At 38.4% G+C, this 26,846-nt stretch overlaps 1 protein-coding gene and 1 long non-coding RNA gene across 3 annotated transcripts in view; one reads left to right on the plus strand and one right to left on the minus strand.

Annotated features, from left to right (window-relative positions):
- LOC148364286 (potassium voltage-gated channel subfamily B member 1-like) overlaps window positions 1–26,846 on the minus strand; it is a 94,179-nt gene that overhangs the window by 36,376 nt on the left and 30,957 nt on the right. The window contains exon 1 of one of the 2 annotated variants that reach the window (XM_088338347.1): window positions 23,881–24,194. The exons of the other annotated variant lie outside the window; for it this stretch is intronic. Coding sequence (XP_088194473.1) covers window positions 23,881–24,045 — 165 coding nt within the window. The 5' untranslated portion in view covers window positions 24,046–24,194. Of the gene's footprint in view, window positions 1–23,880; window positions 24,195–26,846 lie in introns of those variants that run through there. 2 annotated transcript variants of the gene reach the window in all.
- On the plus strand, window positions 13,667–15,881 carry LOC148364287 (uncharacterized). Its single transcript, XR_015850737.1, has 3 exons — window positions 13,667–13,818; window positions 14,060–14,136; window positions 14,388–15,881. It is a non-coding gene; the product is annotated as an uncharacterized LOC148364287 (long non-coding RNA).

Consider the following 26,846-nt stretch of genomic DNA (forward strand, 5'->3'; position numbering starts at 1 on the left):
TCCTAAAACGATCGCTCTACCTCCTGAGCTACTGCCGCCCCAAGGAAGCGGAACAGTCTCTGGCGTCTGTACCACGGATGAACAGCGGGTTGCCCAATTTTGCGCATTTTCTACCGCGGGCAACCACGGGCAAAAAAAAATTTTTTTTACCCGCGATACAGACGCAAAAGGCTGTGTGACCGGGCCCTAAGCTTAACTGTTAGCTTTTGGTAAATATATGGCGGATAGGAGCTAAAGCAAAACAATCGTGCCAAAGAAATGTATTGCAGATTAAACCAAAGCACTAACATACACAGTACCACTATTTGATTTTTAAGGTATTTTTAGTTCATTTCTAAGTCAAATTCGCATTTAAAAAAAAAATATTTATACCGTATTGTTTTGTAAAAATAAAGCTAAATTGTTCTAAATGTTTCTGCTCATTATACTATTCTGCCATGTTCTAAAACAGTCAATGAATTTAACTGTTGCCAGTATGCTAATATTTGCCATAATCATAGAGCTAAGCTAAGATCTTTGCTAATGCTACAGATAAGGTTAACTAGAACTGGAAAACATTTTAAATGTAACTTTGATTAAACTAAAGAATTAACAAATACCATTATCAGTGTTTCTTGAGGTATCTTTTGTATTACTTGTTTATTTCCTAATTTAGCACTTATAGCATGACTTTGGACTTAAAATAAACTAATATTTAGTATAGCGCAGTAAAATTAAAGGTAAATTGTTAACTCTAATGCAACAGTCTCTGCTCATTATAATAATCTGACATATTGTAAACAGGTCTACTGAACTTTGCTGTTCCTAGCATGCTTGCCACACTCTTTGAGATAAGCTAAACTTTTAGCTTGTCGTAAGGATATGGTTTACAAAAGCAAAACGATCTGCTAAAGAAATGCCATTCATCTTCATTTTTGTGATTAAGGGCTATATAAATAAATATGACTTGACTTGACTTGACTTGACTTAAACTAACACATTTAAAAATGTCATATTTGAGACAGCATTTAACGTTATTAGTTCATTCTCTAAGTCAAAGTAGCATGTGTAATGTTTTAGCATGACCTTGGATTTAAACATAATTGACATTTGGAATAGTTTAGTTAAAATAAAGCTAAATTGTTGACTATAATACAAAGCTTTGTGATACTTTGCTGTTATAAACAAAACACGAACTCAACTGTTTCCAGCGTGCTAAAACCTGCCACACTCTCAAAGCTAATCTAAACTTCTAGCTTGTAGTAAAGACATGGCTAATATTAGATTATTAAAATAGGTCACTGAGTATATTGTCACCAAAAAAATGAGTTTTCGAGTTATATTAAGTTTTCTATTTAATCATCACAGTATTACTTCAAGAGTAGCATTACTCATTTAGTTGTTATAAATGCACTTAAGTTTATCCACATATTTGAATGAAGTATTGTATCCATTAATAGCAATACTTTCCCAGGACTGGTCTTCTGATGAGTCCGCCCTTATCTTTTCATACAACCTACAGAATACAGCTGCGATCAGTTTAAACATAAAGCTCTTGAATAAGATGTGAGTTCCTTTCTTTGCCTGTTGAAGTTTCATGTTCCATTTTGCCAATCCACACTCCTTTCCTATAATAACTGTGGTCAACAATTTTTGATGCCCTTCTGACTGTGAGGACTGTCTCCTGATCAGAACGGCTCAGACTACTCTGTTTTATCTGTATTTTGAAACTTTGTGACAAAGGTCCTCAAATGTCCTTATGGTGCGGCAGTGGCTCAGGAGGTAGAGCCTGTCTTGGGATCAAGAGATCGCAGTTCGAATCCCGGCTCCTCCGTGTTACATGTCGAAGTGTCCTTGGGTTAGCGCTTTACATGGCTGCACGGCCGCTATTGGGAAATGTGAAGCACACTGTAAAGCGCTTTGGGAAGTCTTTACTTGAAAAGCGCTATATAAATGCAGATCATTTCATTTCATTTCATGTGTTGCTTCTCTCCGATAACTCGGTCGAATGTCCTTTCGCCTTCACTAATAAAAGCAAAACAATCATGCTAACGAAATGTAATTCCGGTTGAACTAAAACATTTAAAAATGCCATATTCGAGGCAGCATTCAATGATATTAGTCAAACTGGCATATGTAACGTGTTAGCATAACCTTGGATTCAAATATAACTGACATTTGGTATACTATAGTTAAAATAAAGCTAAATTGTTGACTACAACACAAAGGTTTGTGGTACTCTGCTGTGTTATAAAACAAACTAAACGAACTTAACTGTTCCCAGCATGCTGAACCCGGGCACACTCCCCGTCGCCATGACAACCAATTCACCAGATTGTAGTTCCAGTTTTGTCTCAATGAGCGACTGACAAAACCATTTCTGCATCCCTCCTTTTCCTCTCTGCAGCTTTGCAACAGTGCGTGTTTGTGTGTTGGTTGGTCTCTATTAGCGATGATTAGAGAGCGGCGGCCAGATGGCCGCGAACTGCACTGCAACCGAAGCTGTCTAACGAGCGCGTTAGCGGAAAAACGCTAGCGCTGAAAGCTTTCCGCTACGTCTCTTCAGAAAACGGCCCGCCTTTCACCTTACAAGAATTTATTAACGTTTGTATGGAGCTGGAAAACAGGAATAAAAGAGGCACAGAGCGCTCGGATAGACAAAGGGGGAAAACTGACGGCTGCAATTTCATGCATGCAATTTCTTTTTCAGCAGACTGAACAACAGAATAGCGTGTACTCTATTATCAAGCTTTGTGAGAAATAGAAATGCTAGCAGAGCAAACAGGATCAACAGAATAGAATGGATCTGTTTACTTCCACTTGTCAGATGGCAGGATTAAATATCGACGCAATTAAAGACAGTAACAAAAAAGTTATAAGATGAGAAAAATATCTATCCAAGCAACCATACTGTATTAAATCCAGTGACTATAAGACACACCCAATGTATATATATATATATATATATATATATATATATATGTATATATATATATATATATATATATATATATATATATATATATATATATATATATATATATATATATATATATATATATATATATATATATATATATATACTGAAAATATGATGAGTACAACTTGAAATGCATTAATACATTTAAATTATACTGTATGTGGTAACTGTTCTGTCTTTGAGAAACACATAAGGTAGTCTTTGAGTGCTCTCTTGTGGTTAAGTCAAGTCATGTTTGTATATCCCTTAATCACAAGGAGTCTTAAAGGACTGCACAGACAACAGATCATTGCAAACCATATAGACTATTATTACACCATCTCCTGATCTAAAACCTATATGAGGGCAAGGAAAAACTCAAAAACCTCAGCATGAGGAAAATTAAGAAACTTTTAGAATGGACCGCACATGAAGTAATCCCACTTTCAGGATGACCAGGCTTCAACGAATGTTGCATAAACAAACAATAAAATACAAAAAATTAAAGTATAATATAAAATTAAACATCAAAAGGATGATCGGGTTGCAATGGAAGTAGCTTTGACAATCATTACATAGATATTGTCACCATGAAGTATAGGTCATTCATAAGCTATAGAATAGAAGTGTGTTTGAGGCCTAGATTTAAACAGTTCCACTGAGGTTGCAGATCGAATCTCAGAGGGCAAAGCATGCCACAGCATCGGGACTCAAATGGAGAACGAACCAGCGGATCTCTTCTTGGCTCTTGTAAATATTTGTGTTGCTAAAATAAAACAAAATGGAAGCGCAAAACTTTGATGCCAACTGTGGCGCCAACTTTCAAAGGCTCATTGCATATCCTATTTTGTTGTTGGTTTGTACAATAATTGTAAGTATGAACAGTATTGTGATTACTAGAATGAAAATGTTTGTTTATGGTAACATTTTGTCCAAAAGTATGTATTCTTGTTTGAATTGTTGTACTTCTTTTTTTATTCTGCATTTGAGAAACCAATAGAGTGGTGTTTGAGTGTCCTCACGTGGATGACATGTTAATTATTGTTGCTAAAATTATTATCCGTGTGGAAGCCAGATGTCCTTCCATTATATTCACTGCTTATCCTCAGTAGGGTCGCGGGGGTGCTGGAGCCCATCCCAGCCTATCTTCGGGCAGTGGGCAGGGGACACCCTGAACTGGTTGCCAGCCAGCCACAGGGCACAAACGAACAACCATTCATATGCTCATTTGCACTTAGGGACAATTCAGACCGGCCAATTAACCTGACATGCATTTGTTTGGAATGAGGGAGGAAACTGGGATTCCCAAAGCAAATACACGCAGGCATGGGGAGAACATGCAAACTCTGAAGGAGGCTGTGGTAGCTGGACTTGAAGCCTGAACCCCTGCACTGTGGGGCTGCATGCTAACCACCCAGCCGCCGTGCCACCTGAAAACAGATGTGATATTGTTAAATTATGTTCCGTGATTTTATTTGAAATGAATACATTTTAATGCAACCCTAGCTCTTGCTGTAGTTTTAATCCCATACACCTTATACTCCAAGGCGCCGTATAAATGAAATTTATATCACGAAATATTATTTTTACTCATAATTTACCAGTACAGAAATTACCTTAAAAAGTACTTGAAAAGTACATTACATGTGTGAAGTAAGTGCTTCAACCTGTGAATAGGATTTCTTCGTTGGCTTTAATTTATAAAACAAAAATAAATACATAAATAAGTTGTAAAGTCAACTCATGTTTATTTGTGTAGCCATGAATCACAGGGAGTCTCAAAAGGCTGCACAGACCACAGACTATTGCATACTACAGACTATTATAACGTACTGGATTTAATAAAACACATATTAAAATTATAATTTTTAAAATTATATTTTCATTTTATTACACAACTGTATGGATTAGGGCTACTTTACTTTGCTGTCACCGTGTTATGGAAAACTGCATTTACCTCTCTGTTTAGTCCTACAGAAACTGTATATTTTTCCATTAACATTTTTGAAAAAGCGTCAGGGAGCCACTAGAGTGGGTCGAGAACTAAAGGTTTCTACTTCACGGATTTTAACCATTGCGGGTCCTTATTGTAACACAACACGCCGCAAAAAACGAGTGATTACTGTAATTCTCTATCATGGTGTAAGTACGACACACAAACCCCTCTTCAGAATGGAGATTTCCCAGGCTAGCGCATACTATGTAACACAAACCCATCTATTTTTCCATCTCATCCAAGTAAAAGACCTGCTGTGTCTTCAAGCCTCCTCCTGAATGATTCAGTAGGACTTGAAGGACATGCCGAGGAACCCGCCAGACCGCCGAGGACCACTCGGGCGCGTACGTTCTTGAACGCCTCGCGCTCGATTGTCTCCGTCAATGTCACGGGGCCGTATTCCCTTTAGAGAAAAAACGCCGTGGTGAAGTGAGGTCGCCGATGCATAATGCAGGCCGCTATGGAGAGACGCAGCATAGCGTCTAATGTATGCCGCTGAGGTGAGCAGCCACTCGAGAGAGCCCATAGCAACCCTCATAAAAAAGTGACCTATTTCTTGTTGACACACCTCAAGGAGACACCAGGAAGATGTACCCCGGTATTCTTGCCCTCATAACTGGCAATAAAAGACAGACCCAAGACAGGAGCAGGTGAGAGGGAGCTGACCTTTAAAGAGGAACAGTCTTTGCGAGTTGGCGGGGACACAAATCAGAAGCGGAATGGAAGAGGCTCAACTCACTAAAACGTATATGACATATTACGACATCACGATTTTATGTACAAGGTGTTCCAAAAGTCTCGGGCACATTTGAAGTCCGCATTTTTTCTTAAATATGAATTGTAGTAAGATAAAGCTGATTACATGAAATTTTACAAAAGGCTACTGATGTTTTTTATTTCTTTACAAACTCATGGATGGAATTCACTTAACCAGGAAAAGGGTTTTGCTTGAATTGGCAAATCGTCATGAACTGTTTTTCATTGTGCATTTTGCAGAATATTTGAAAAGGAGCCATTAGAGAGGAAGTCCATAGTGAGCTGATATGGTAAATTCATAACAGATGCCTGCTTTTTCACAGCTTAAAGACTGGGATGCCCCTCAACTTCAGAAGTTGTGATTCAACAAGTAGAAACTACTAATACTACAACTAAAACACATTGGTTACAATATACTGTATTGTATTTTATGTTATACGACAATTGCATGGGTGTAAAAACTCTTCCTTATTTTAAGGGCATTCCTACTCCCAACACACACACATATATACAGTAGAACCTCGGTTTTCGAACGCCTCTCAGTTCGGACAAATCGGTGTTCGACCAAAAATTTCGAGAAATTCTTGCTTTGCTGTTCGGTCAAAAAATCGGAGTTTGAACGCCGGTACGCTAGGGTGCGATGCTGAGCGGCGTATAGGTGTTTTAGCCCCTAATTATGCCTCAGAAGAAGGTCGGTGCAAGCAGGACAGGTGAAAAAAGACAAGTTGTTCTATTGCCTTTAAGAAAGACATAATAGCTAAATATGAAAGAGGTGTACGAATTTCTGATATTGCTAGTGAATACAGCATGGCTAAATCTACTATCAGTACGATAGTAAAGAATAAGGAGGCTGTGAAATCGAGTGATGCGGCTAAGGAAGTTAGCACTTAAGCAAGCAACTGCCGCAAGTTTTGGAAGAGGTTGAAAAACTTTTGATGATTTTTCTCTCCCCACCGTCCACCACAAAGGTAAGAAATCCTATTCATAATCCTTTTTTTTATTTTTACACGTTCAGGTTAGCGTAATCTTCAGTACGGAAGATTACGCTAACGCGAACGTACGATTAGCCTGGGTTAGGTTCATGTTTACGTTCATGGTAAACATTCAGGGTGTTTAAAACGATTTTACATTACTTTTAATGGGAAAAACGATTTCGGTGATTGAACAAATCGGTTTTCAAACAGGGTTCTGGAACGGATTATGGTCGAGAACCGAGGTTCCACTGTACACATATACACATACACACACACACACACACATATATATATATGTATATATATATATATATATATATATATATTATCTGCAGCGTTTATCCTCAGTAGGGTCGCAGGGGTGCTGGAGCCCATCCCAACTGCCTTCGGGCAGTGGGCAGGGGACACCCTGAACTGGTTGCCAGCCAGTCGCAGGGCACACAGAGACAGACAACTCACCCGCTCATTCACATAAAATTTTTTGGATTGGGCATCTGGAATACTATAGAAAAATAATAAAATGATAACAAAACAATGATTTAATTATTATTATTAAAACAATAATTCTTATGATTACATAGGTGAATTACATATTCTTTTAAATATATGTATTTATACGATAGTCTCATTTGATTTGAATACAACTCAATCATGCACCATTTTAATTCGTTTTGATAAAAATGTGGTATTGGAGATTCTTAATTACTTATAAAAATAAAAATAAAACAAAATCATATTCAGTCATTAAAATTAATAATAATAATAATAATTACTGTGAATTAATATTTATAATAAAATAATTATTTTACAAGTGAATTAGATCTATTCATTTAAATATAAATAATTATACACAATTATGAATTATTATTACTATTATTATCATCATTACTATTTATAGTAATGTTTTTAAATACATACAAAACTACATCACCCGGTTCAGGGTGTACCCTGCCCACTGTCCGAAGATAGCTGGGATGGGCTCGAGCACACCCGTGACCCTACTGGGGATAAGCAATGCAGATAATGGATGGATGGATGCATAAAACCACATCGAATATGAACACGTTTTCAACAAATAACACCACATTTTAATTATGGTTTAGATTAAATGCAAAACTATGTGGAGATGAACAGGAAAAGCATCCAGTGAGATGTTGCTAGCAGTGAAGTAAAAAACACAAACAAAGCTTGATGTATAACATAACAAACACATAAACGAGACACACGAGCATCTCACGGGGAAACCGCAGAGTAGCTCAGTGGTGGGTCGCTATGGTAACGGGAGGTTGTTTAGCATTTTGGAAAGAAGTGCAGTAAAGCATTGAGAAAAACGCGACGCAGCCAGCGGGAGGAGATACCGTGTTGCCGCTCATCACGCTAGTGCAATTTCCTCTGGCTACGGGGAGCCAATTTAGCATTCCGACTTGTCAGTTTCTAAATATCACTAACAGTCTAGTTTGTCAAGTCGCCTCTTTTTTGCGTTTGAGGGCCCAATTTTAAGGTTGATTGACCCGGTTTGGGGATGGTATTTTTTTGTAAGATCCCAAAGCATAGTTGAAGGAAGGGATTTGAGGTTTTTCAGATTACTAAAAAAAAAGGAAACAACTGTTAAATAACTTCAGCTCAGAATGTTTGGTACTTCTGAGTACAGAACAATGCTGTGTGCTTTCAAAATGGCTGACAATCATTTATATACCGTTGGTGCGGGGAAAAAATGAAATACAAGTCAGTGGAAAATTCCCCAAATCCCAGGTCCAATCCAGTGTTTTCTCCAGACTGAATCTTGTAGGTGGTATGTTACCACCCAAGGCCTCCCTTTCAACAGTAAATCAGAAGACCAAGTACAACAGGCGTGGTCAGACTTCTTAACCCGGCCCGCCAGACAAAAAAAAATATTTTTTCCTTGTGTATTGCCAAATCTGAGACTATAGGCAAATACAAAAATTTTAAAGTATCATTTTTTTCCTCCTGACCTGGCACCTATGCAAACTTTTCATTCCTTACTTGGAACAATATAGGGATTGTATAACATCTAATTGAATGGATACTTTGACATGAACAGACAAATAAATCTTAAAGTCTTGTTAAGCTTATATTTACCTATATTTCAAATGTATTCTTTTTGTTTAGAAGGACAATTAAGTGTGGCAATTAGATAGACTTTTCAAAATACGCTAACCATATTTACTCATAATTTTCTTAATTACGTGAAAAATAATGATAAAAACAGAAATTTGTCGTATATGTCATGATTACAGATGTGATGCACCTGTGCCCGCTCCTTCGGTGCCAACTGCCCCGGACTCTGATTGGCTCCCTGTCCCTATTTAAACCCACTACTTTCTGTCATCTGTTGTCAGTCCGTCTGCGAACCTCGGTTTACACTAGGCAAGCCTTTTTTCGACCCTGACTCCCACCTGTTTTTTGTTCCTGTCTGTCCCCCGGCTTTGATGCATTTTTTATCTTGACCACGTCTACTCTCCCTGTCAGACAGGACGAAAGGAAGACTGAGATCACTTGCCCTCTTTTCTTGGTTTTATTGAAAGGAAGGAAATGACAAGGCGGGATTCTTCGATCCGTTGGTAGGCGGATTGACGGAACTTGACAGGCGGGTGAAGGCTTGGCGGGAATGGTCGCGGACAGGCGTAATCGTAGTGTTGATGGCCGGGGCTGGAGAAGAAGGGCGTCGTAGTATTCGGAAAAGAGTTCAGGAGTCAGACGGGCAGGGCAGATTACAGAAACGGGTCGCCAACGGAGATCAATCAGAAGAAAACAGGGAGCAGGCAAAGAGTCAGAGGTACGGGCTTACTGAGCTGAAGGCAACAGGTAACGTGAGTACAATCAAACAATGTGTTACCGGAAGTTGGGGATTTAAATGTACAGGGTGCGCCAATCAGCTGTCCTGGCTGTTGGCGCCAAATCCTGAACACAGGTGTTCCCGATCTGGGTGATTGTAACACTCCCGTTCCGGCTTTCCGCCTTTTTGGCCCCCAACCACGTCTACTCTCCTTCCCTGGCTTACGACTCGCTTCCGACCCGACCACGTTTTTGCTCTCCTGTCCCGGCTACTGACCCGTTTTTCCATTTCCGACACCGCCATTGCTTGACACGGAAGATCCACTGCCGCGTTCAGAGCGACCTGCTTCCCGCGTCCAGCAATCCCCGGATCGCGGGCGCAACCCTTTCCCTTTCTTCTAATAAAACTTGTGAGAAACGAAACGCAAGTGGGTCCTGTCTCTGTTCTGGTCTTGACAGTATAAGTAATTTTTAAATTTTGGTTACTATATAGAATATAGTTTTTTCTGGATTTAGTAAAAAAAAAAAATTCGTCCAAATCAGTAAAATGAAGTTTTTTAAAATTCTATTTTTAATCCCCCAAAATACAAAAATAAAAATGTATATTACTTATTAGCTAAACGTGTGCGGTGGTTTTACTCAACCAGCTGCAGTGTGTCCCTGTCACTGTAATAAATGACACCATTTTGCTTACTGGTGGCAAATTTAACAAGCAATTGAACATATTTATGAACCATTGTGTTAATGTTTATTTGCAAAAGCAAAGTTGCTTTTTGCAAAAGATGCGAGCGATCCACTGATAAATGACTATATAAAACACAAGGGGGCGTCGTTAAAATTGATTTAAATCGGGAAATTAATTTGGATTTAACAGTTACAAGTGCATTGAATAACAACTCCAAAAATTCATAAATCTCTAAAGTAAATCGTCCTGCATTGCATTGCCTCCCAAGTATCAAGGTATGTCTTAAATGATCTTTTATTGGAGTGACAGGGACCCCGGGTAAAAAAAAAAGCCTCGATTAATGTGGGTGCGATTTAATTAAGAAGCGGCAAATACACTATTGGTTACACTACCGGGAAATGCCGATTTCCGCTGCAGTAAATTACAACTGAGACTTAAAGAGGGTTCGTGATGAAAAAAATAACTGCTTGGTAAGCATAAAGCCGTGACAGGTTGGGTCGTTGAAAGACGAATAAAAAATGTATTATGAGATGAAGGGAGTGCTCCCACTCTGCAGCCTGTTCCCACTAAAGTGCTGAGCTCCGAGGGTGGAATGACCCAACATCCCGAGTTGTATAAAGTGGCAATGACATCGGCAGTAATTTGCAGGTGGAACAAAACCCTAAATTACCTCAGGGGGGAGTTGAACAGCGTGACATATTCCTCTGGGTCCCCAAAATGAGGCCGCCGGTAGGACATTCGCTGTTGGATGTATTTATTAAGGTGTAATTACACTGTGCTATATTTAAACCAATGAGTCAGTTTCCCAAGAATCACACACACGTACGATTGTTGCCATGAGAAGAAAGGTGAAAACTTCGAAACACGTGGTAGGCTGGTGCCTGACGATGCGCATGCGGCTTCTATTCATTTAGGTTTCTGTAAACTGGCTGACAGTTAAGCACGTCCGCGGACGGTCACTGCCGTACATGGACATGCTGCGTTTGAATGCATGCCACCAAAACTATGACATTCTCTTTTGACCATTATAGTTGGCGCCCTTCCCCAAATATGAGCCTTTCGTCTTCAGCAAAAGGAGTCCAAATATTTCTGGGATTCTGTACAATCTTAAATACTAGCGTACCCTGAATACCAACAGTGCGTTTCTGATCAACTGTACCATTGGAGCGTGGTTTCAAATGTGTGAGACAAGGCTCCATTCTCTCTCCAACTTTATTTAACATCTTCCTAGAAAGGGTCATGACCGAAGCACTGGACCAACATGACGGTACAGTCAACATTAGGGGACACAACTTCACTAAAGTTTGTTTGGCTGATTACAGTATATTGAGAATTGGCAGAAGAGCAAAAACTCAGATATCTGGTCAATCGCCTGGACAAAGCATTAACCCTCTACCTAAGTATTGGATGGAAATAAGCACAGAAAAAAACACAAGTAATGACCTAGAACACCCAAGGTATCACCACAAACATCATCAACCACTAAGAGCTTGAACCTGTCACCAAATTCAAAAATCTTGAAGCTGTCGTATAAGAAGAGGGGTCAGAACCAAAGATCAGGGACAGGATAGCTCAAACCACAGTTACATTTGCCAGACTTAAAACAATCTGAAGGGACGAGAACATAGCAGTGAAATCAAAGATCAGACTAGTGCAAACGCCGATATTTTTTCTGCTTGCGAGACATAGACTCACAGCAAATCTGGAAATGAAAATCGGAACATGACGATGCAATGCTACAGGAAACATCTGGGCATCAGCTCCATAGCCCATGTGACAAACAAAAAGGTGCGCAGTTCCATGAGACGGCACGTTGGTCCATTCCAAAACATGTCAACTGTGTGCAGATGAAAATTGCAGTGGTATTCTCACATCACAAGATCCTCAGAATTGACCAAGATAATTCTCCAAAACACAGTCCATGGAGGCTGGAAGAAAGGAAGACCGAAAAAGAACTGGTCTGACTTCAAGAAATGGGCTAGTGCCACGTTTGCCATGAATCAAAAACAGGCCTGGAACGGTCAGCAGTAGAGAAAGCTGTCCAGAATTGCATCCACAGTGGTGCCTAGACAACCGAGGCGGTTAAGCGATCCATGAACTGTAAAATGACCACCACTTTGATGAAAGTCTTACTCTGAAGAAACATCTGTTACTTTATGTTAACAAAAAGTTAACTGGTGCTGATTCACATTATTGCAAGATTTTGTTTTTATTATGTACATTTAGAGAAATATACAGACCTAGGTCAAATGTGGCGGCAGTAGCTCAGGAGGTAGAGCGATCGTTTCAGGATTAAGGGATACCAGTTCGAATCCCGGCTTGTCCGTGTTACATGCCGAAGTGTCCTTGGGTAAGACACTGAACCCCCAACACCCCCAATAAACAGGTTAGCGCCTTACATGGCTGCACAGATCACGGCCGCTATTGGGAAATGTGAAGCAAAATGTAAAGCGCTTTGGGAAGTCATTGACTTGAAAAGCGCTATATAAATGCAGATCATTTCATTTCATGAGATTCTCCAAAGTTGCCCTGAAAATAGCCCCATGCCACAGCTGATTTACATTATTGCAAGATTTTGTTTTTATGTACATTTGGAGAAATATACAGACCTAGGTCGTATGAGATGTATTATATATTTCATTCTTAAAATAGTTGTGTAGAATACATACTTCATAAACAGGGATGGGTAGGGTTACTTTAACTGGATTACTTTCAATTACTTTTACTCCAATACCAAATATGCTAATAAAAGACAAAAGAAACTAAATATAAATAAAATTACTAAATTTTGTGCAGGCTTGGGGGGTAACGGAATACATGGAACGGCAAAAATGATGTTGGCAAGCTGTTTGGATTTATTTTCATTTTGTTTCTGTTGCATTTTACGTTAGTTTTGCCGGAGATCAAAGAGATCAAAGCCAGGAGAGAAAGCTTACCACGTGTTGTGAGTCATAATTTTATTCATCCTTAAATATATATGATGTAATTTATCAAAAAATAGTGTTGTAATTTTGAAATATGTCAGTCGCATTCAGCCATGATTGTACAATTTCTTCAAATACTTACACGTAATTTTGTAACTTGTGTTTTAGTTCATAGTCAGAAAAGGCCTTATGAGACATTGTAAGTCTGTCATCTTCCTTTTTTGAGTGGGATACACAAAGAGAGACAGGAAACATCAATTTCAGCTCCTGAGGAAATGTTATCAGATCAAGAAGGCCAGCGCGATGATGAAGTATATTTTCTTGAACATTATTTTTCAACATTAAAACCCTCAGGGACTTTCACTTATAACTATTTTCTGTCTTGTTTTTCGAACACCGCATTGTTAACACATCTAGCTGCTCCATTTTATGAAAGAAGTCTGCATAAAGGGTCTTTTCTTTGTTTAATATGGTGCCGTTTTCTTTTCCGCAACAAATCCTCCCCCTCTGCAAGTGAGCGCATCTGCTGTCCTTCTACTGTGATAAATCAAAGAGAGAGAGAGAGAAATACAGACTTTCCCCACGCACATCAGCGGCATGTTTATACGCCGACAGCACCCTGCCGATTTCCTGCCGCAACCCCACACGTGGACCTCAAAGACGGAATACTAATCAAAGGCGATTTCCATGCAATAATCCTACTTCTTGTTCAACGACCCCCCCATATTGTGAAACTCCAATTTTCAGAGGTAAATTAAACACTTTGACATGTGTATACATTAATCCCTCGGTGTACAGTGGTTTACTCTTCGTGGTTTTGGCACTTTGCAGAATTTTATTGTGAATCCTGCATTCTGATTGGCTAAACAGTCACCCGCCCCTTTTTTGCCTAGGCAATAATAATGTTGCAATCTTAATTGTATACAAAACAGCCTGAGAAACCGCAATGCAAACGCGCAAATCTTTTTCAACTTTAGCTTTCTCTAAAAGGTATGTCAACAAAACGCTCTGGACCAACAAAAGCACCAAAAGGCAGAGAAAGATCCTTCTCCATACGTTAAAGGAAGGTAAAAGTATTTTTACGCAACATTTTTGTTTACCAATAACGTTCACAAGATGGTGACAAAATATAGTCTGAAGTAAAGTGGAATTTAAGTTAAGTCACATTTATTTGTATACAAATTGGCACATGTTGCCAGAACTTTTGACTATTGCTGAACCTTTTTGGAACGCAACCCCCATGAAAAACAAGAGTTTCCTGTATTTGTTTTCCTTGAAAAGCCTTCTTGTCAAGTCAAGTCATGTTTTTTTTGTACAGCCCTTTATCTCAAGGAGTCTCAAAGGGCTGCACAGACCACAGATGATTGCAAACAACAGACTGATCTAAAACATACATGAAGGCAAGGAAAAACTCAAAAACCTCAGCATGAGGAAAACGAAGAAACCTTGAGAAAGGAGCACACATAAGGTAATCCTCCTTCCAAGATGACCAGGCTGCAATGGATGTTGTAATAACAATTCATACACAGATATTGTCAACATGAAATACAGGTCATGCATAAGCTACAGAATAGAAGTGTGTTTTAAGCCTGGATTTTAAAAGTTACACTGAGGTTGCCGGTCAAATCTCAGGGGGCAGAGCATTCCATAAAATTGGGGCCCGAATGGAGAACGCTCTAGAACCTGCGGATTTCTTCTGGGCTCTTGGGATCACTAGTAGACCAGCATATTAAGAGCGAAGACTCCAAACCGGAACATAGGGGGAAATTAAATCTGAAAGATATGAGTGAGCAAGTCTACGCTTAATTCACTTTTCAGTGCACATTTCCCGAAATGATTGATTATTAAGAGAAGGGCTTTCACTGTATGTTCCCAGTAAGCCATTTAGCAAGAATTTCCATAAGCACTTTACAAATGGAATCCAAGAGTGTGAGATAGTAATAAGAAGGAATGCATATCATATCCCGGGAGATTTAATGCGGCTTTATTGACCGAGGCAAGGTTTCTAAGGGGAAAGATCCCTTCGAGGATTTCTGTCCGATCCCGTAAGCCAACCGTGCAGTCGTTAATGAGCAAAACGTCTCGGCTGTCAAAAGTCCGGTCCTGCTTCAAACCCACCGAGCTGGTCAAAACATCTTTCCTACAGTTGGTCAAACCCTACCGATTAGACGGACGTCTTACCATGAGGTTATCTTTTTATAAGCTTATATAAAAATGCTTTTTGAATGTGTTTATTTGGGATTTGGAGTTGAATCTGGTTACTGTTACCACAAAATGGATTGATGACCCAAGTCAAGGTCAAATGTGTGTTGAAGAATTTGAAGTCTTAATGGGACATTGTGTATTACTTAACTCCTCGTTGTGGTAAAAATAACTTTATTTATTTAAAAAAAGAACAGTTATTTGAACAGTAAGCAAAAATACACTGAATAGTATATAAAGGTCCATTTTTAAAAAAATACTCATAGGTGGAGTAATTTGTATGTATTTTACACAACATGAGGCTCACCTTAAGGGAGCTGACATGATTGTCCACCATCTTGCTGCTGAGGGTACCCCACCCCCTGAAAAACCCCTGTGAAAGGCTGTTTAAAAAAATCTGCAGAAAAATTGTGTGGTTTGGTGACATTGAGTCTCCGTACATTCTATTCTTCCTTGTGCTTTGTAGCACTCAGTTTCAGTTGCACTAAACTATACAGCGACACCCAGCTGTTAAATATTACAAATCCTCTTGTTATCGCACAAAACATGTTGTGATTACTTAAATGAAGATTTTTGCTTATGTACTCTTGTTTGAATTGTTGTTAAATGACACCGCATACACTGCAGTAACTGTTCGATCATTGAGAAACAAATAAAGTGTTCTTCGAGTGACCTCTTGCGGTTATCAATTTCTTTGTTGCGAAAATACATTTTAGTTGTGAAACCAGGTGTCATAATGTTTATTTATGCTAAATGAAATCATATTATTACAATTAAAATGTTTGTTTTTTAGCCCTAGCTTTCACTGGAGTTTTTATTCCATGAGCCTTATACACTATACGAAAAATATATCACAAAAGATGTTTGGATCTTATACTTCAGAAAAGATAGTAAACATTGACAATTATTAGCAAGTGGAGCGTAAGGAAGACCCTTAACACCGCACTAACAGTCGTAACTGCCATTGAACCTGTAAGATTGGAGTCCAGTTTCTAGTAATTCTCTCAACCTGTATCCCAAATTTCACACTACCAGGCACCGGTTCTTAGCTCAAAGTCCAGAATTTGCTTTTTTTTTTTGTAAACTTTGAATGGCTCTTGGCCCACTTGGTGTAAAACTGATTAGTTCGTTTTGTTTTTGATATTGGACACCAGCAAAGATATTCCATAGAATTCCAGTTCCTTGTTTTGACCAATATTGCACTCTGTTAGTTGTTTTGACTATTACATCATTGTCGCTATGGGCCACTTGTGTTGTTGTTCTTTAATTCCCACAACACTTAGAGTTGACATGTTTTTGTAAAATTCAAGATTTTATAAAAAGAAAAGGCTCAAAGGATGGCCTTATAACAGATTGGGATATCTTATTGAAGGATTCTCCCCCTGTCTTTCTTGCAAGTTCAAAAACCATTGATGTCTTTTCTCCTCATTTTAAGTGTCTACTAAAGATTAACTTATCAAAAACCCATATATTTGTCATCTTGAGCTTATATCTCAAATCAGACAGAGAAAAGGTGACGTGTCGGGGCCTTGTGGGCGGGTAAGCAGTAACGGGTGCAGTGTGATGGCACAAGGGGGCGTGCAGAGTAGGAACAAGGGTCACATTGGGCCCCTGTCTGGAGATTCGTGTGAACTTGATTGAAATTCTCTCACTCCCACTTGCCTCTGCACTCCAAAAGTGTTACAGTATGCCGCTTGATGAGGTACACGGCACGACCCAGAGGTCACGCATGTGAGCTATATCAAATTAAATCTGAGAACTGTTGACAAGCACACACACTGGAACGTACTACACTTCAGTGGAGTACTGGATTTCATTTTATTTGGAAGCAATAGGAAGTAGACGTTAGTTACTGCATGGGACAAGTTAAGTAAAATGGCAGATTTAAATTGCAACCAGTTCCAAGGAAGAATTCACTTTCCTTATCGTAATGGATGCATAAATGTTGTGAACTTGTAGATACACTGCTGTAAAAAAATATGTCGGCAGGAGATTTTGCTTATTTTCTGATCTTTGCTCCCATTTTAAAGGGACAGTTAGTATTATTTAGCACCCACTAGTGGTTAAAAAAACTTTATACGTCAAAACAAGAAGTATTGAGTCGAACAAAAAGCGAAAATACATAAATGATCATATAATTAGGCATTTTTTTTTTTTTTAACTTTTTATTTCTCACACCAATTTTGACAGAGGTTTGATTCCTCCATCATACATCAACACAAAATATATACACTTGACACACTCATAAATAACAGAAGAAACAACAAAGAAAAAAAATACTATTAATAGAAAGGAAGAATAAATGTTCATACAATACATCCATACAAAAAGAAATATATATATATATATATATATATACATATATATAAAATAATAAATCAAAATATACACCCCAAAAAAAAAAAAAAAAAAAAAAAAAAAAACAACGCACATAATAAATAGGGGGAGGTGTTTAGACATCAAGTAAAATTTGTGTGATAGGCTTCCATCTTTTTTCAAATTGGTCAAGTTTCAGTTGAAGTCTTGCAGTGATTTTTTCCATAATGTACATTTGCTTTAATTTGTCTCTCCATTGTTTTATGTCAGGAGGTTGTGGTTTCAGCCAGGACACTGTGATCATTTTCTTTGCTACCAGAAGCATTACCCTTAGTATATATTTCTGTTGACCAGATAGTAATTCTTCTGGCAAAATTCCTATTATGTAAGCCTTTGGGTCCAACCGCAACTCCCAGCCAGTGATTAATTTTATTTCTCTCTGGATACTTCTCCAAAAATTTGATATTACAGGGCAATTCCAGAAAATATGCGTAAAGTCTCCGACCCCCCCACAGTTACGCCAACATAGATTCGAGGTATTTTTATACTTTGAAGTGATAGAGGGTGTATAGAAGAATCGCATTTTTACTTTCCATTCAAACTCCCTCCATGTCGGGCTGTTGGTTATTTTGTGTCCCTCTTTCAATGTTTTTTCCCATTCGTTGTCTTTTATCGCTACATTAGTTTCTTGTTCCCATTTTTCCTTAACTGCCATGTCCTCATTACTGAGATCCATTCTCAGGGCTTTATATAGTTTTGATATAACCCCCTTTATTGATTGTCCTTTTGTATACGATATTAATAATTCCTCTACCTTAGTTGGCTCCTTACATATTTTCCCCCATTCCTCGTGTTTCTGGAGGTAATGCCTTAGTTGCAAATATTTGTAAAAATCATTTCTGGGTAGGTCAAACTCTTGTTGGAGTTGTTCGAATGATTTAATTGCCTGTGCTTCCAATACTTGGGTAATCAACATCAGTCCTTTTTGGGCCCATTTTTGAAACCCTACCTCCATACCCCCAGGTTTAAAATCTGGATTTTTCGCTATTTTGGTAGCCCTATTCACAGATCTTGATATTTTTAATTTTTTTTGTATTGTTGACCAAGTTTTAATAGTTCCCTTAATCCATTCATTCTGGATTTTTAATTTCTTCCACCTCGTGACTGATATGTATGGTAACGATTCCACCAGCATATTTGGACAAGATCGTTGCTCCATGTCCACCCATATCGCATCTTTGTCTGTAGTAATCCACAAGATGAGTGCTTTAATTTGAGCTGCCCAATAGTAATATTTAATATTGGGTAGGTCTAGGCCCCCCTTTTCTTTAGGAGCTAACAGGGTTTTGTATTTTATTCTAGGTTTCTTGTTTTGCCAAAGGAATTTTGCTATTAACTTATTTAACATTTTAAATGTGGATGCCGGGATCAGAATTGGAAGGGATTGAAACAGAAATAATAGTCTTGGTAATATGTTCATTCTGATTGTTTCTATCCTGCCGATAAGACTTAAGGGCAAAATTTCCCATTTTTCCAAATCTTTCCTTATTTCTTTTATCAACATTCCATAATTTGCATCAAACAGCTGTGTGGAATGTGGTGTAATGGTCACCCCCAAATATTTAAACCCTTTATTTGTCCATTTAAAATCAAACCTTTCAATCACATCTGTTGGACATTTTCCTGATATCATCATTGCTATTGATTTGCTCTCATTATTTGAATACCCAGCTACTTCTCCATATATTTTAAGGCTCTCCAACAGTGGTGGTATTGATAACGAAGGTTCCTTCAGCATTACCAACAGGTCGTCTGCAAACAATGATATTTTATGTTCTTTTCCTCCTTCATCCAATATCCCCCTTATTTGCTCATTTTGTCTAATTGATTCTGCGAGTGGTTCTATGCTTATTGCAAACAAGAGTGGGCTTAAGCAATCCCCTTGTCGGACTCCTCTTTTGATTTCAAAGAAATCTGAACAGTGACCATTTACTCTAAGACGAGATTTCGGATTTTTATAGATAATTTTCACCCATTCAACAAATATTGGAGGGAAGCCAAAAGATATAAGTGATTGATGTAAGAAGCTCCATTTCACCCTATCGAAAGCTTTTTGTGCATCCAAGCTCAGTAACATCGAGGGTTGGGTCTTAGATTTTGTGCTCGTAATTATGTTTAGTATCCTCCTAATATTGTTTGCACCCTGCCTTCCCGGAATAAACCCTGTTTGATCATTTCTAATTAATTTCGCTATAAATTTCTGCATTCTTTTTGCCAGTATGCTTGTAAGAATTTTTAGATCATTACAAAGTAAACTAACTGGTCTATAGCTTTCACACAATATTGGGTCTTTTCCTTCTTTGTGCAGGACTGTTATGATGGCTTCCGACCATGATTTGGGGGGATCTCCTTTTGTTAGAGCATAGTTAAATACTTTCTGCAGTACTGGTGTTAATTCTTCCTTAAAGCTTTTGTAGAACACCCCCGGGAATCCATCCGTTCCTGGTGCTTTATTTATTTTTAAGTTATTTATTGTATCTTGTATTTCCTGTTTTGTAATGGGGCGAATAATTTCTAATGTATCCCCCCCTGTTAGTGTTGGTAAATGTAGTTTTCCTAAAAAGTTTTGTGCCGTGTAGTTATCTAAGTCATTTTCTGAGTCCTTGTATAATTCTTTATAATAATCTGCAAATGCTTCTGCTATACCTTTGGGTTTTACTAAACATTGTTTAGAGATAGGATGTTTTATTTGTGATATAATTCTATCTGTTTGGGCCTTTTTAAGTTGGAAGGCTAGCAGTCGACTGGCTCTATTGCCCATTTCATAGTATCTCTGGTTCACAAAGCGCAGAGCCCCTTCTGCTTTATTTGTCAAAAGTTCATCTAATTTGCTTCTGGTTGTTTTTAATACCTGTAATATGGATTCATTTGGTGTTTTTTTATGTTCTTCTTCTAGTTCCTTAATCTTATCCTCCAATTCCTTCTGATTCTTTAAGCGTATTCGTTTCAGCCGGGACGATATTTCTATTAATTTCCCCCTTATTACAGCTTTCCCTCCTTCCCATAATATTGTTGGAGAAACCTCATTGTTGTCATTGATTTGGAAATATTCTTTTATACACCGTTTTATTTCCTGTACTACGTTTTTATCTGAGAGGAGAGATACATTCATCCTCCAATACCTAAAATGGGGTTCATTGTCTAAACTTAATTTCAAAGTAATTGGAGAATGGTCACTTATAGTAATATTCTGTATACCACACTCTACTACTGTATGCATATGTTGTCTTGAAATGTAAAAGTAATCAATTCTCGAGTAGCTGCCATGCGGGTTTGAATAGAAAGTATAGTCTTTAGTTTGGGGATTCTTCTCTCTCCATGGATCTATCAATCCCAATTCTTTAGTTATGTTATTTAACATCCTCGACGTCTTTGTATTTGTTCCGTGTACTGAAGGATACTTGTCCACTTTGCAATTCTGTACAGTGTTAAAGTCACCTCCTATAAGTAACATTCCCTTCGCACAGTTGGTTATTACTTTAGCTAATACTTGAAAAAAAGTCCCCTTTTCCTCAACTGGTGCATAAACATTCATTATTGATATTTCCCAACCGGCCATTGACCCTATAATCATTATATATCGCCCCAGATTGTCCTTCACTTCTTTTTCGACTTTAAACGCCACCCCTTTTCCAAGTAAAATTGCTACTCCCCTCCTTTTACCATAGGATGCGTAGAACACCTGGTTCACCCATTCTCTTTTTAGCTTCTTATGTTCAATCTCGGTCAAATGTGTCTCTTGTAATAAGGCTATTGAGCTCTGCAATGTCTTGAGTTGATTCAATATCTTTTTTCTCTTGATGGGGTGGTTTAGCCCATGTACATTATATGAAACAATATTTAGATTGCTCATGCTTTGTATTGAGTCTCACTGATTTTTGAAGCATACAGAAACACTACATTAATTACTAACACCTCCATTGACAAAACAAACCAAATTACTAACAAACATATTGACAAGCACACATAATTTCCCACCAAAAAGAAAAAAAACACACCCAAAAAACAAAAACCCATGTCTTCCAAGAGTCCAATTGGAGAGTTGTGGCTACCCTCCTGGAAATATGCACTCAGTGCGTGAACAACTTTTGTACCGTCGTCCATAGTTATAACTAACTAAATATTTTAAAGTAGCTCTATGCCAATATATATACATACATTGTTTTAATTTAAAGATAACAATTTTACTTGGTATTTTACTTACTTCTAACTTATTGAATTTATAATAGAAAGGGCATATATGGTCCTTACTCTTTCTCCCCAAATCCGAATATGGCTTCGTTTTGCTCCATAGGAGCTTGTAAGTCACCTTCTATGATGGGGGTGTTCCCTTGTCTTCCTCTCGATTCCGGTCACTGTGGTCCAAATGTTCTTTGACAACATCTTTTGCAGTGTCTCCGTGTTGTCCTCTTCCACTTCGATCCCCATTTCTTTTAGCAATGTTGCTGCCTCCATCAGTGTAGAGAATGTTCTTATTCCTGAGTCCAAAAACATCTTCAGCTGGGCGGGATATGGTGATTGTGCCTTTACGTTCTTTTCCTTTAACTTTTTGATAACGTCCCTTACTTGTTTCCTCTTTTTTTGGATTTCTGTGGTGTAATCTTGGTTGAAGTAAACGGTCTTGCCTTCGTACGTTGTCTTCTGCTTCCATGCTTCTTTCATTACGGATTCTTTCACTATGTAGTCGGTGAAACGTACGATAATTGCCCGTGGCAGTGCTTCACCTTGAAACTTGTTCCCCAGTGAGCGGTGTGCCCTCTCAATGCGCACATCCATATGCTCGGTTGTCGGAATGTTCGATTTAATAAAGTTTGTTATGAAGCCGATTGTGTCTTTTCTCTCGGCACCCTCGGGAATCCCATGTATCCTAATGTTGTTCCGTCGTGATCTCGACTCCAAGTCCTCACACTTTGTTGCTAGTTTGGTGGTTTGTTGGAGCAAGGAGACTGTTAATTGCTCTAGTTTTGACGTTCGCTCTTCCGTGTTAGCATGTAGCTCCTCCATGCTTTCCACCCTCCGCTCCAGCAACACAGTGCGCTCCAGAAGTTCTTCGATGCTCTTTTCCAGTCTTGTCATCGCAATCTTGCTATCCCTTGCTGCTTCAGTGTGTTCTTGCCGTAATTTACGGATTTCGTGGAGGATGGCCGAGTCACGTCCCTCGTCGACCGATGCCATTCCTTCTGCTCCCTCGATCTTTTTCTCGTTAGCGCACTTTTCCTCGACAAGTTTCCCCTTCTTGACCATGTTTTATTGAATAATTTGTCTTTAATATGAGTCACAATTTATACCTTTTCTGTCTTTCTCCAAGTATTACATTACTCTTTAGTGATTTTTGTCAGAGCTACTTTCCTTGCTGCCGTCTACCTCATTGCGCCACCGGAAGTCCTTAATTAGGCATTTTTAAAAGTACTCGTAGGTATATACATGTCAAAATGTTTGTTTTGCAGAACACGAGCCTCACCGGAGGGAGATGACATAATTGTCTGTCATCTTGCTAATACCGGTACCCCAAAACTCCCAAAACTTTAGAGAGCCAAAGCAACTTTTTTGTTAGAAAATCGATGCAATTTGGTCACTTTGAGTCTCCGTAGTTTGTATTCTTCCTGGTGCTTTTCAACACGTCTTTTCAGTTTAATTTTTTTTCTGATTAAAGATTATATTTGTCTTAATCTAACATAATTTTGTAATTGTTTATGAAAAAAAGGAAGTAATACAGTACTTAAATTGAGTCTCCAAATGTTGTATCCTTCCTTGTCCCTTTGGCACACGTTTTCGGTTGTACGGCCCAATACAGCGACATCTAGCAGTCAAAAAACAAACGCTGTCCCTTTAAGTAAAATAAAGAAAATTTCAAATATATATTTTTTTAATGTATAAACTTTTAGTAAAAAAAAAATATGACTAACATATTATTTTAATTGTTAGATATGCTAAATTAAATGTCACAATTAGATCAAATATTTTTGCCCATTTTAAGAATTATTTTTTTGTATCTGTTTTTTTTGTACAATAAAAAAAAAACTTTGAAGATATCTAGTTTTCCATCGGTTTTTGTCATGATTACTCATTGCCCTCACCTGTACCCGCTTGTTTGGTGCCAGCTGCTGCTTATTGCCTGATTGGTTCCCCTCCTATTTAAACTCCCATTCACTCCCTGTCGATCCGTCAGCGAACCTTCGCATATACAAGGCAAGCACTATTTTGAATCTGGCTCCCATCTGTCCTGTCCTTACCTGTATCCTGCTCCTCTGTCCCTGATTTCCAGATCGTCTCTGGCTACTTGACCCGTTCTGTCCACCGACCACGCTCCGATCTCCCGCTCCGGCTACTTGACCCGTTTTTGCACATTGACCACGCTCCGATCTCCCGCTCCGGCTACTTGACCCGTTTTGGCACATCGACCACGCTCCAATCGCCCGTCTTGGCAACTCCACTCGTTTCCATATTCCGACCACGCTTCGATCCCATGAGCTCCTTGCTCCTCCTACCTAACAAGTACCGGAGCACTGTCGTTTGTTTCCCCGCACCTGACTTCCTCGATTCTACAATAAAGCTTTGTGTGAAACGTTTGGGTCTACCGTCTGACAGTTTTTCAAAGTTTCCAACTAAACTATAAACACTCATTTCAAACAATTAAAGCTATAAAGATAATTTTAAACGTCATAAAATCAATGAGCTAACTTGGTTAAAATTATTTGGGCAGGATTGCTTTGTCATTTCCAATACATTGTGTAAAATTCCTTAACCAGTACGCAACACAGCAAATACTGAACAAAACACCAAACCATATTGAGCTTTATTTCTTCTGCACATATTAATTTAGTTTCACCTTTGTAGATGACACAGAATAGGCACAAAACTTCTCCAAGGTTGCCCTGAAAATAGCCCCATGCCACAGCTGATTTACATTATTGCAAGATTTTGTTTTTATGTACATTTGGAGAAATATACAGACCTAGGTCGTATTATATATTTCATTCTTCAAATAGTTGTGTAGAATACAGACTTCTTAAACCAATTATTATCCTGGACATCGTCCTGTTCCAAACCTTTCTTCATTATTTTTCCAAACTAAAATATTAATCTAAGAAGCCGTTCAGTTAATCTAATGTCATTTTTGAAGTTTTATATCGAAGTTCATCCTGATGACACAGAAAACTTTCTCGCTATCTGATTTTTCGCTCATACTAGATATGCTTTATGATTTTTTTTTTATCCATCTGGAGGCTATTATCGCGTCTCATTTTGTGGCAAGTGGTGTACTTAACTGGCGGCCACACATTTCTGCTGACTCTTTGGTGCCTCAGTGGCTAAAAAAATTGGGCTTTTGAGAAGCCTCATAAGTCCATTTGCCATCAAGAGAAACTCAAACGGACGTTAGATGAAAGCTCAGCAGCTCCAAGGAAAGCAAAACCGGGAAGAAGGTTTTAGTGATACCCGACACTGTTTGAACCAAAGACATTAAAAGCCACATTCATGCCACAATATTAACTTATCTTCTGGACCATCACCCTTTTTCCATAAACCGGTTTTTCTTAAGAATTTTACATGGGAAAAAAAAATGACAGACCTGTTCCTGTTTGACTCGCTTCAAATTTAACACAAACTAAGATTATTTTGCATTTTCTTTTCACATCTCTTCTTCTGTTGTACACAAAGCTTGTATCAAAAAAGGCGTTGCTTTCTTTTTAACCGAAAACTAGGGTCACCTTCTTCTATGCCCAAAAATGTCATTTTAAAAAAAAAACTAGTATATTTTACTGCTTGGAAAGCTAGCATTTTCCTCTTCCATGCTAGTAAAATAGCATCGTCTTGTACTATGCTAAGCAGTAACGGGTGCAGTGTGATGGCACAAGGGGGCGTGCAGAGTAAAGAAATTTTCTACACTAAACGAGCGTTGTCGTTTTCTGTCCAATAGCTAGCGTGTTTTCTTATTATTTGAAAAATGTACGTCTTATTTTTATTCTATTTCGGAAAGGAACGGGTGTTTTCACAACAAAAACTAGTAGTGTTTTCTCCTGCACCGAAAGCTCTAGTAGTTTTGTATACTCCCAAAAAAATTTCGTTGTCATCCGTGACACAAACAACCTTTTTTTTAGATGCCAAAAATTAGCTTGGGCTTAAACTATGTGGAAAGCTAGCATCGAAATTTTCCACACCATGTCTGTGACCAGCCCATTTTTGCGGATGCGCAAACAGTCCAAAATTCCATAATTCAAACACCCACCAAAAATATAGCCTTTTTAAAACTCTTTTCCGTAAAAGGGACAGTGTGTAATATATAGTACCCCCTAGTGGAACAAAAAAACAACAACAACATTGATTCGGATACGAGGCAAAAATACACGAATTATCATAGCAATGTATTAAAAAATCATAGGTCAAAAAATTGCATTTCTTTAACATTGTGGAATTCATACATAGTAGTCCGCCATGTTTGTCTGGCGTCTTTCTGCTTGCTGTGGCATTGGTTTTCTTTTGCATTAGAAAACAGTGACAATTTAGTGGTCGAATATTACACTCTAGGGCCTTAAGGACACGGCAGGCTTAAATATAGTAAAAACTCTTGATAAGAACAAATGGAAACAAAACAAAATTGTGACCAAGGCAGTGTTTGAAATACTCCATTGCCTTAATGGTTCGTCCATTTGATAACTAGCTTTGGCTCTGCTAGTGTCACTTGCAGCATAGCGGCAGAGTCTGTGGAGGTTTCAGTGTATTAAGGCGAGAGTATGTTATACAGTGGTTATTATGAGTTGAACAACTATTTTACAATCGACTATTTTATTATCAGCAAATATTTATCCTCATTTTAGCAACCTTCAATTGTAGAAATGTAATTTCTGCCAAACACAAAGTGTAATGTGATGTTCACAAATGGGAGAGAGGTGACACTCCTCAACAGTTTTAATTGATCCTCAATCATCCATCCATTATCGTCACTGCTTATCCTCAGTAGGGTCGCGGGATGCTGGAGCCCATCCCATTCATCTTCGGGCATTGGGCAGGGGAAACCTTGAACTGGTTGCCAGCCAGTCGCAACTCATTCACACCAAGGAACAATTTAGACCGACCAATTAACCTGAAGTGCATGTTTTTGGAATGTGGGAAGATACTGGAGTGCTCTGAGAAAACCCACACAAGCACGGGAAAAACATGCAAACTCCACAAGGAGAGGCTGCGGTAGTGGGACTTGAAC

This window comes from Urocampus carinirostris, chromosome 6, assembly GCF_059441175.1.
Source record: "Urocampus carinirostris isolate Australia breed hairy pipefish chromosome 6, RoL_Ucar_1.0, whole genome shotgun sequence".
Taxonomy (NCBI): domain Eukaryota; kingdom Metazoa; phylum Chordata; class Actinopteri; order Syngnathiformes; family Syngnathidae; genus Urocampus; species Urocampus carinirostris.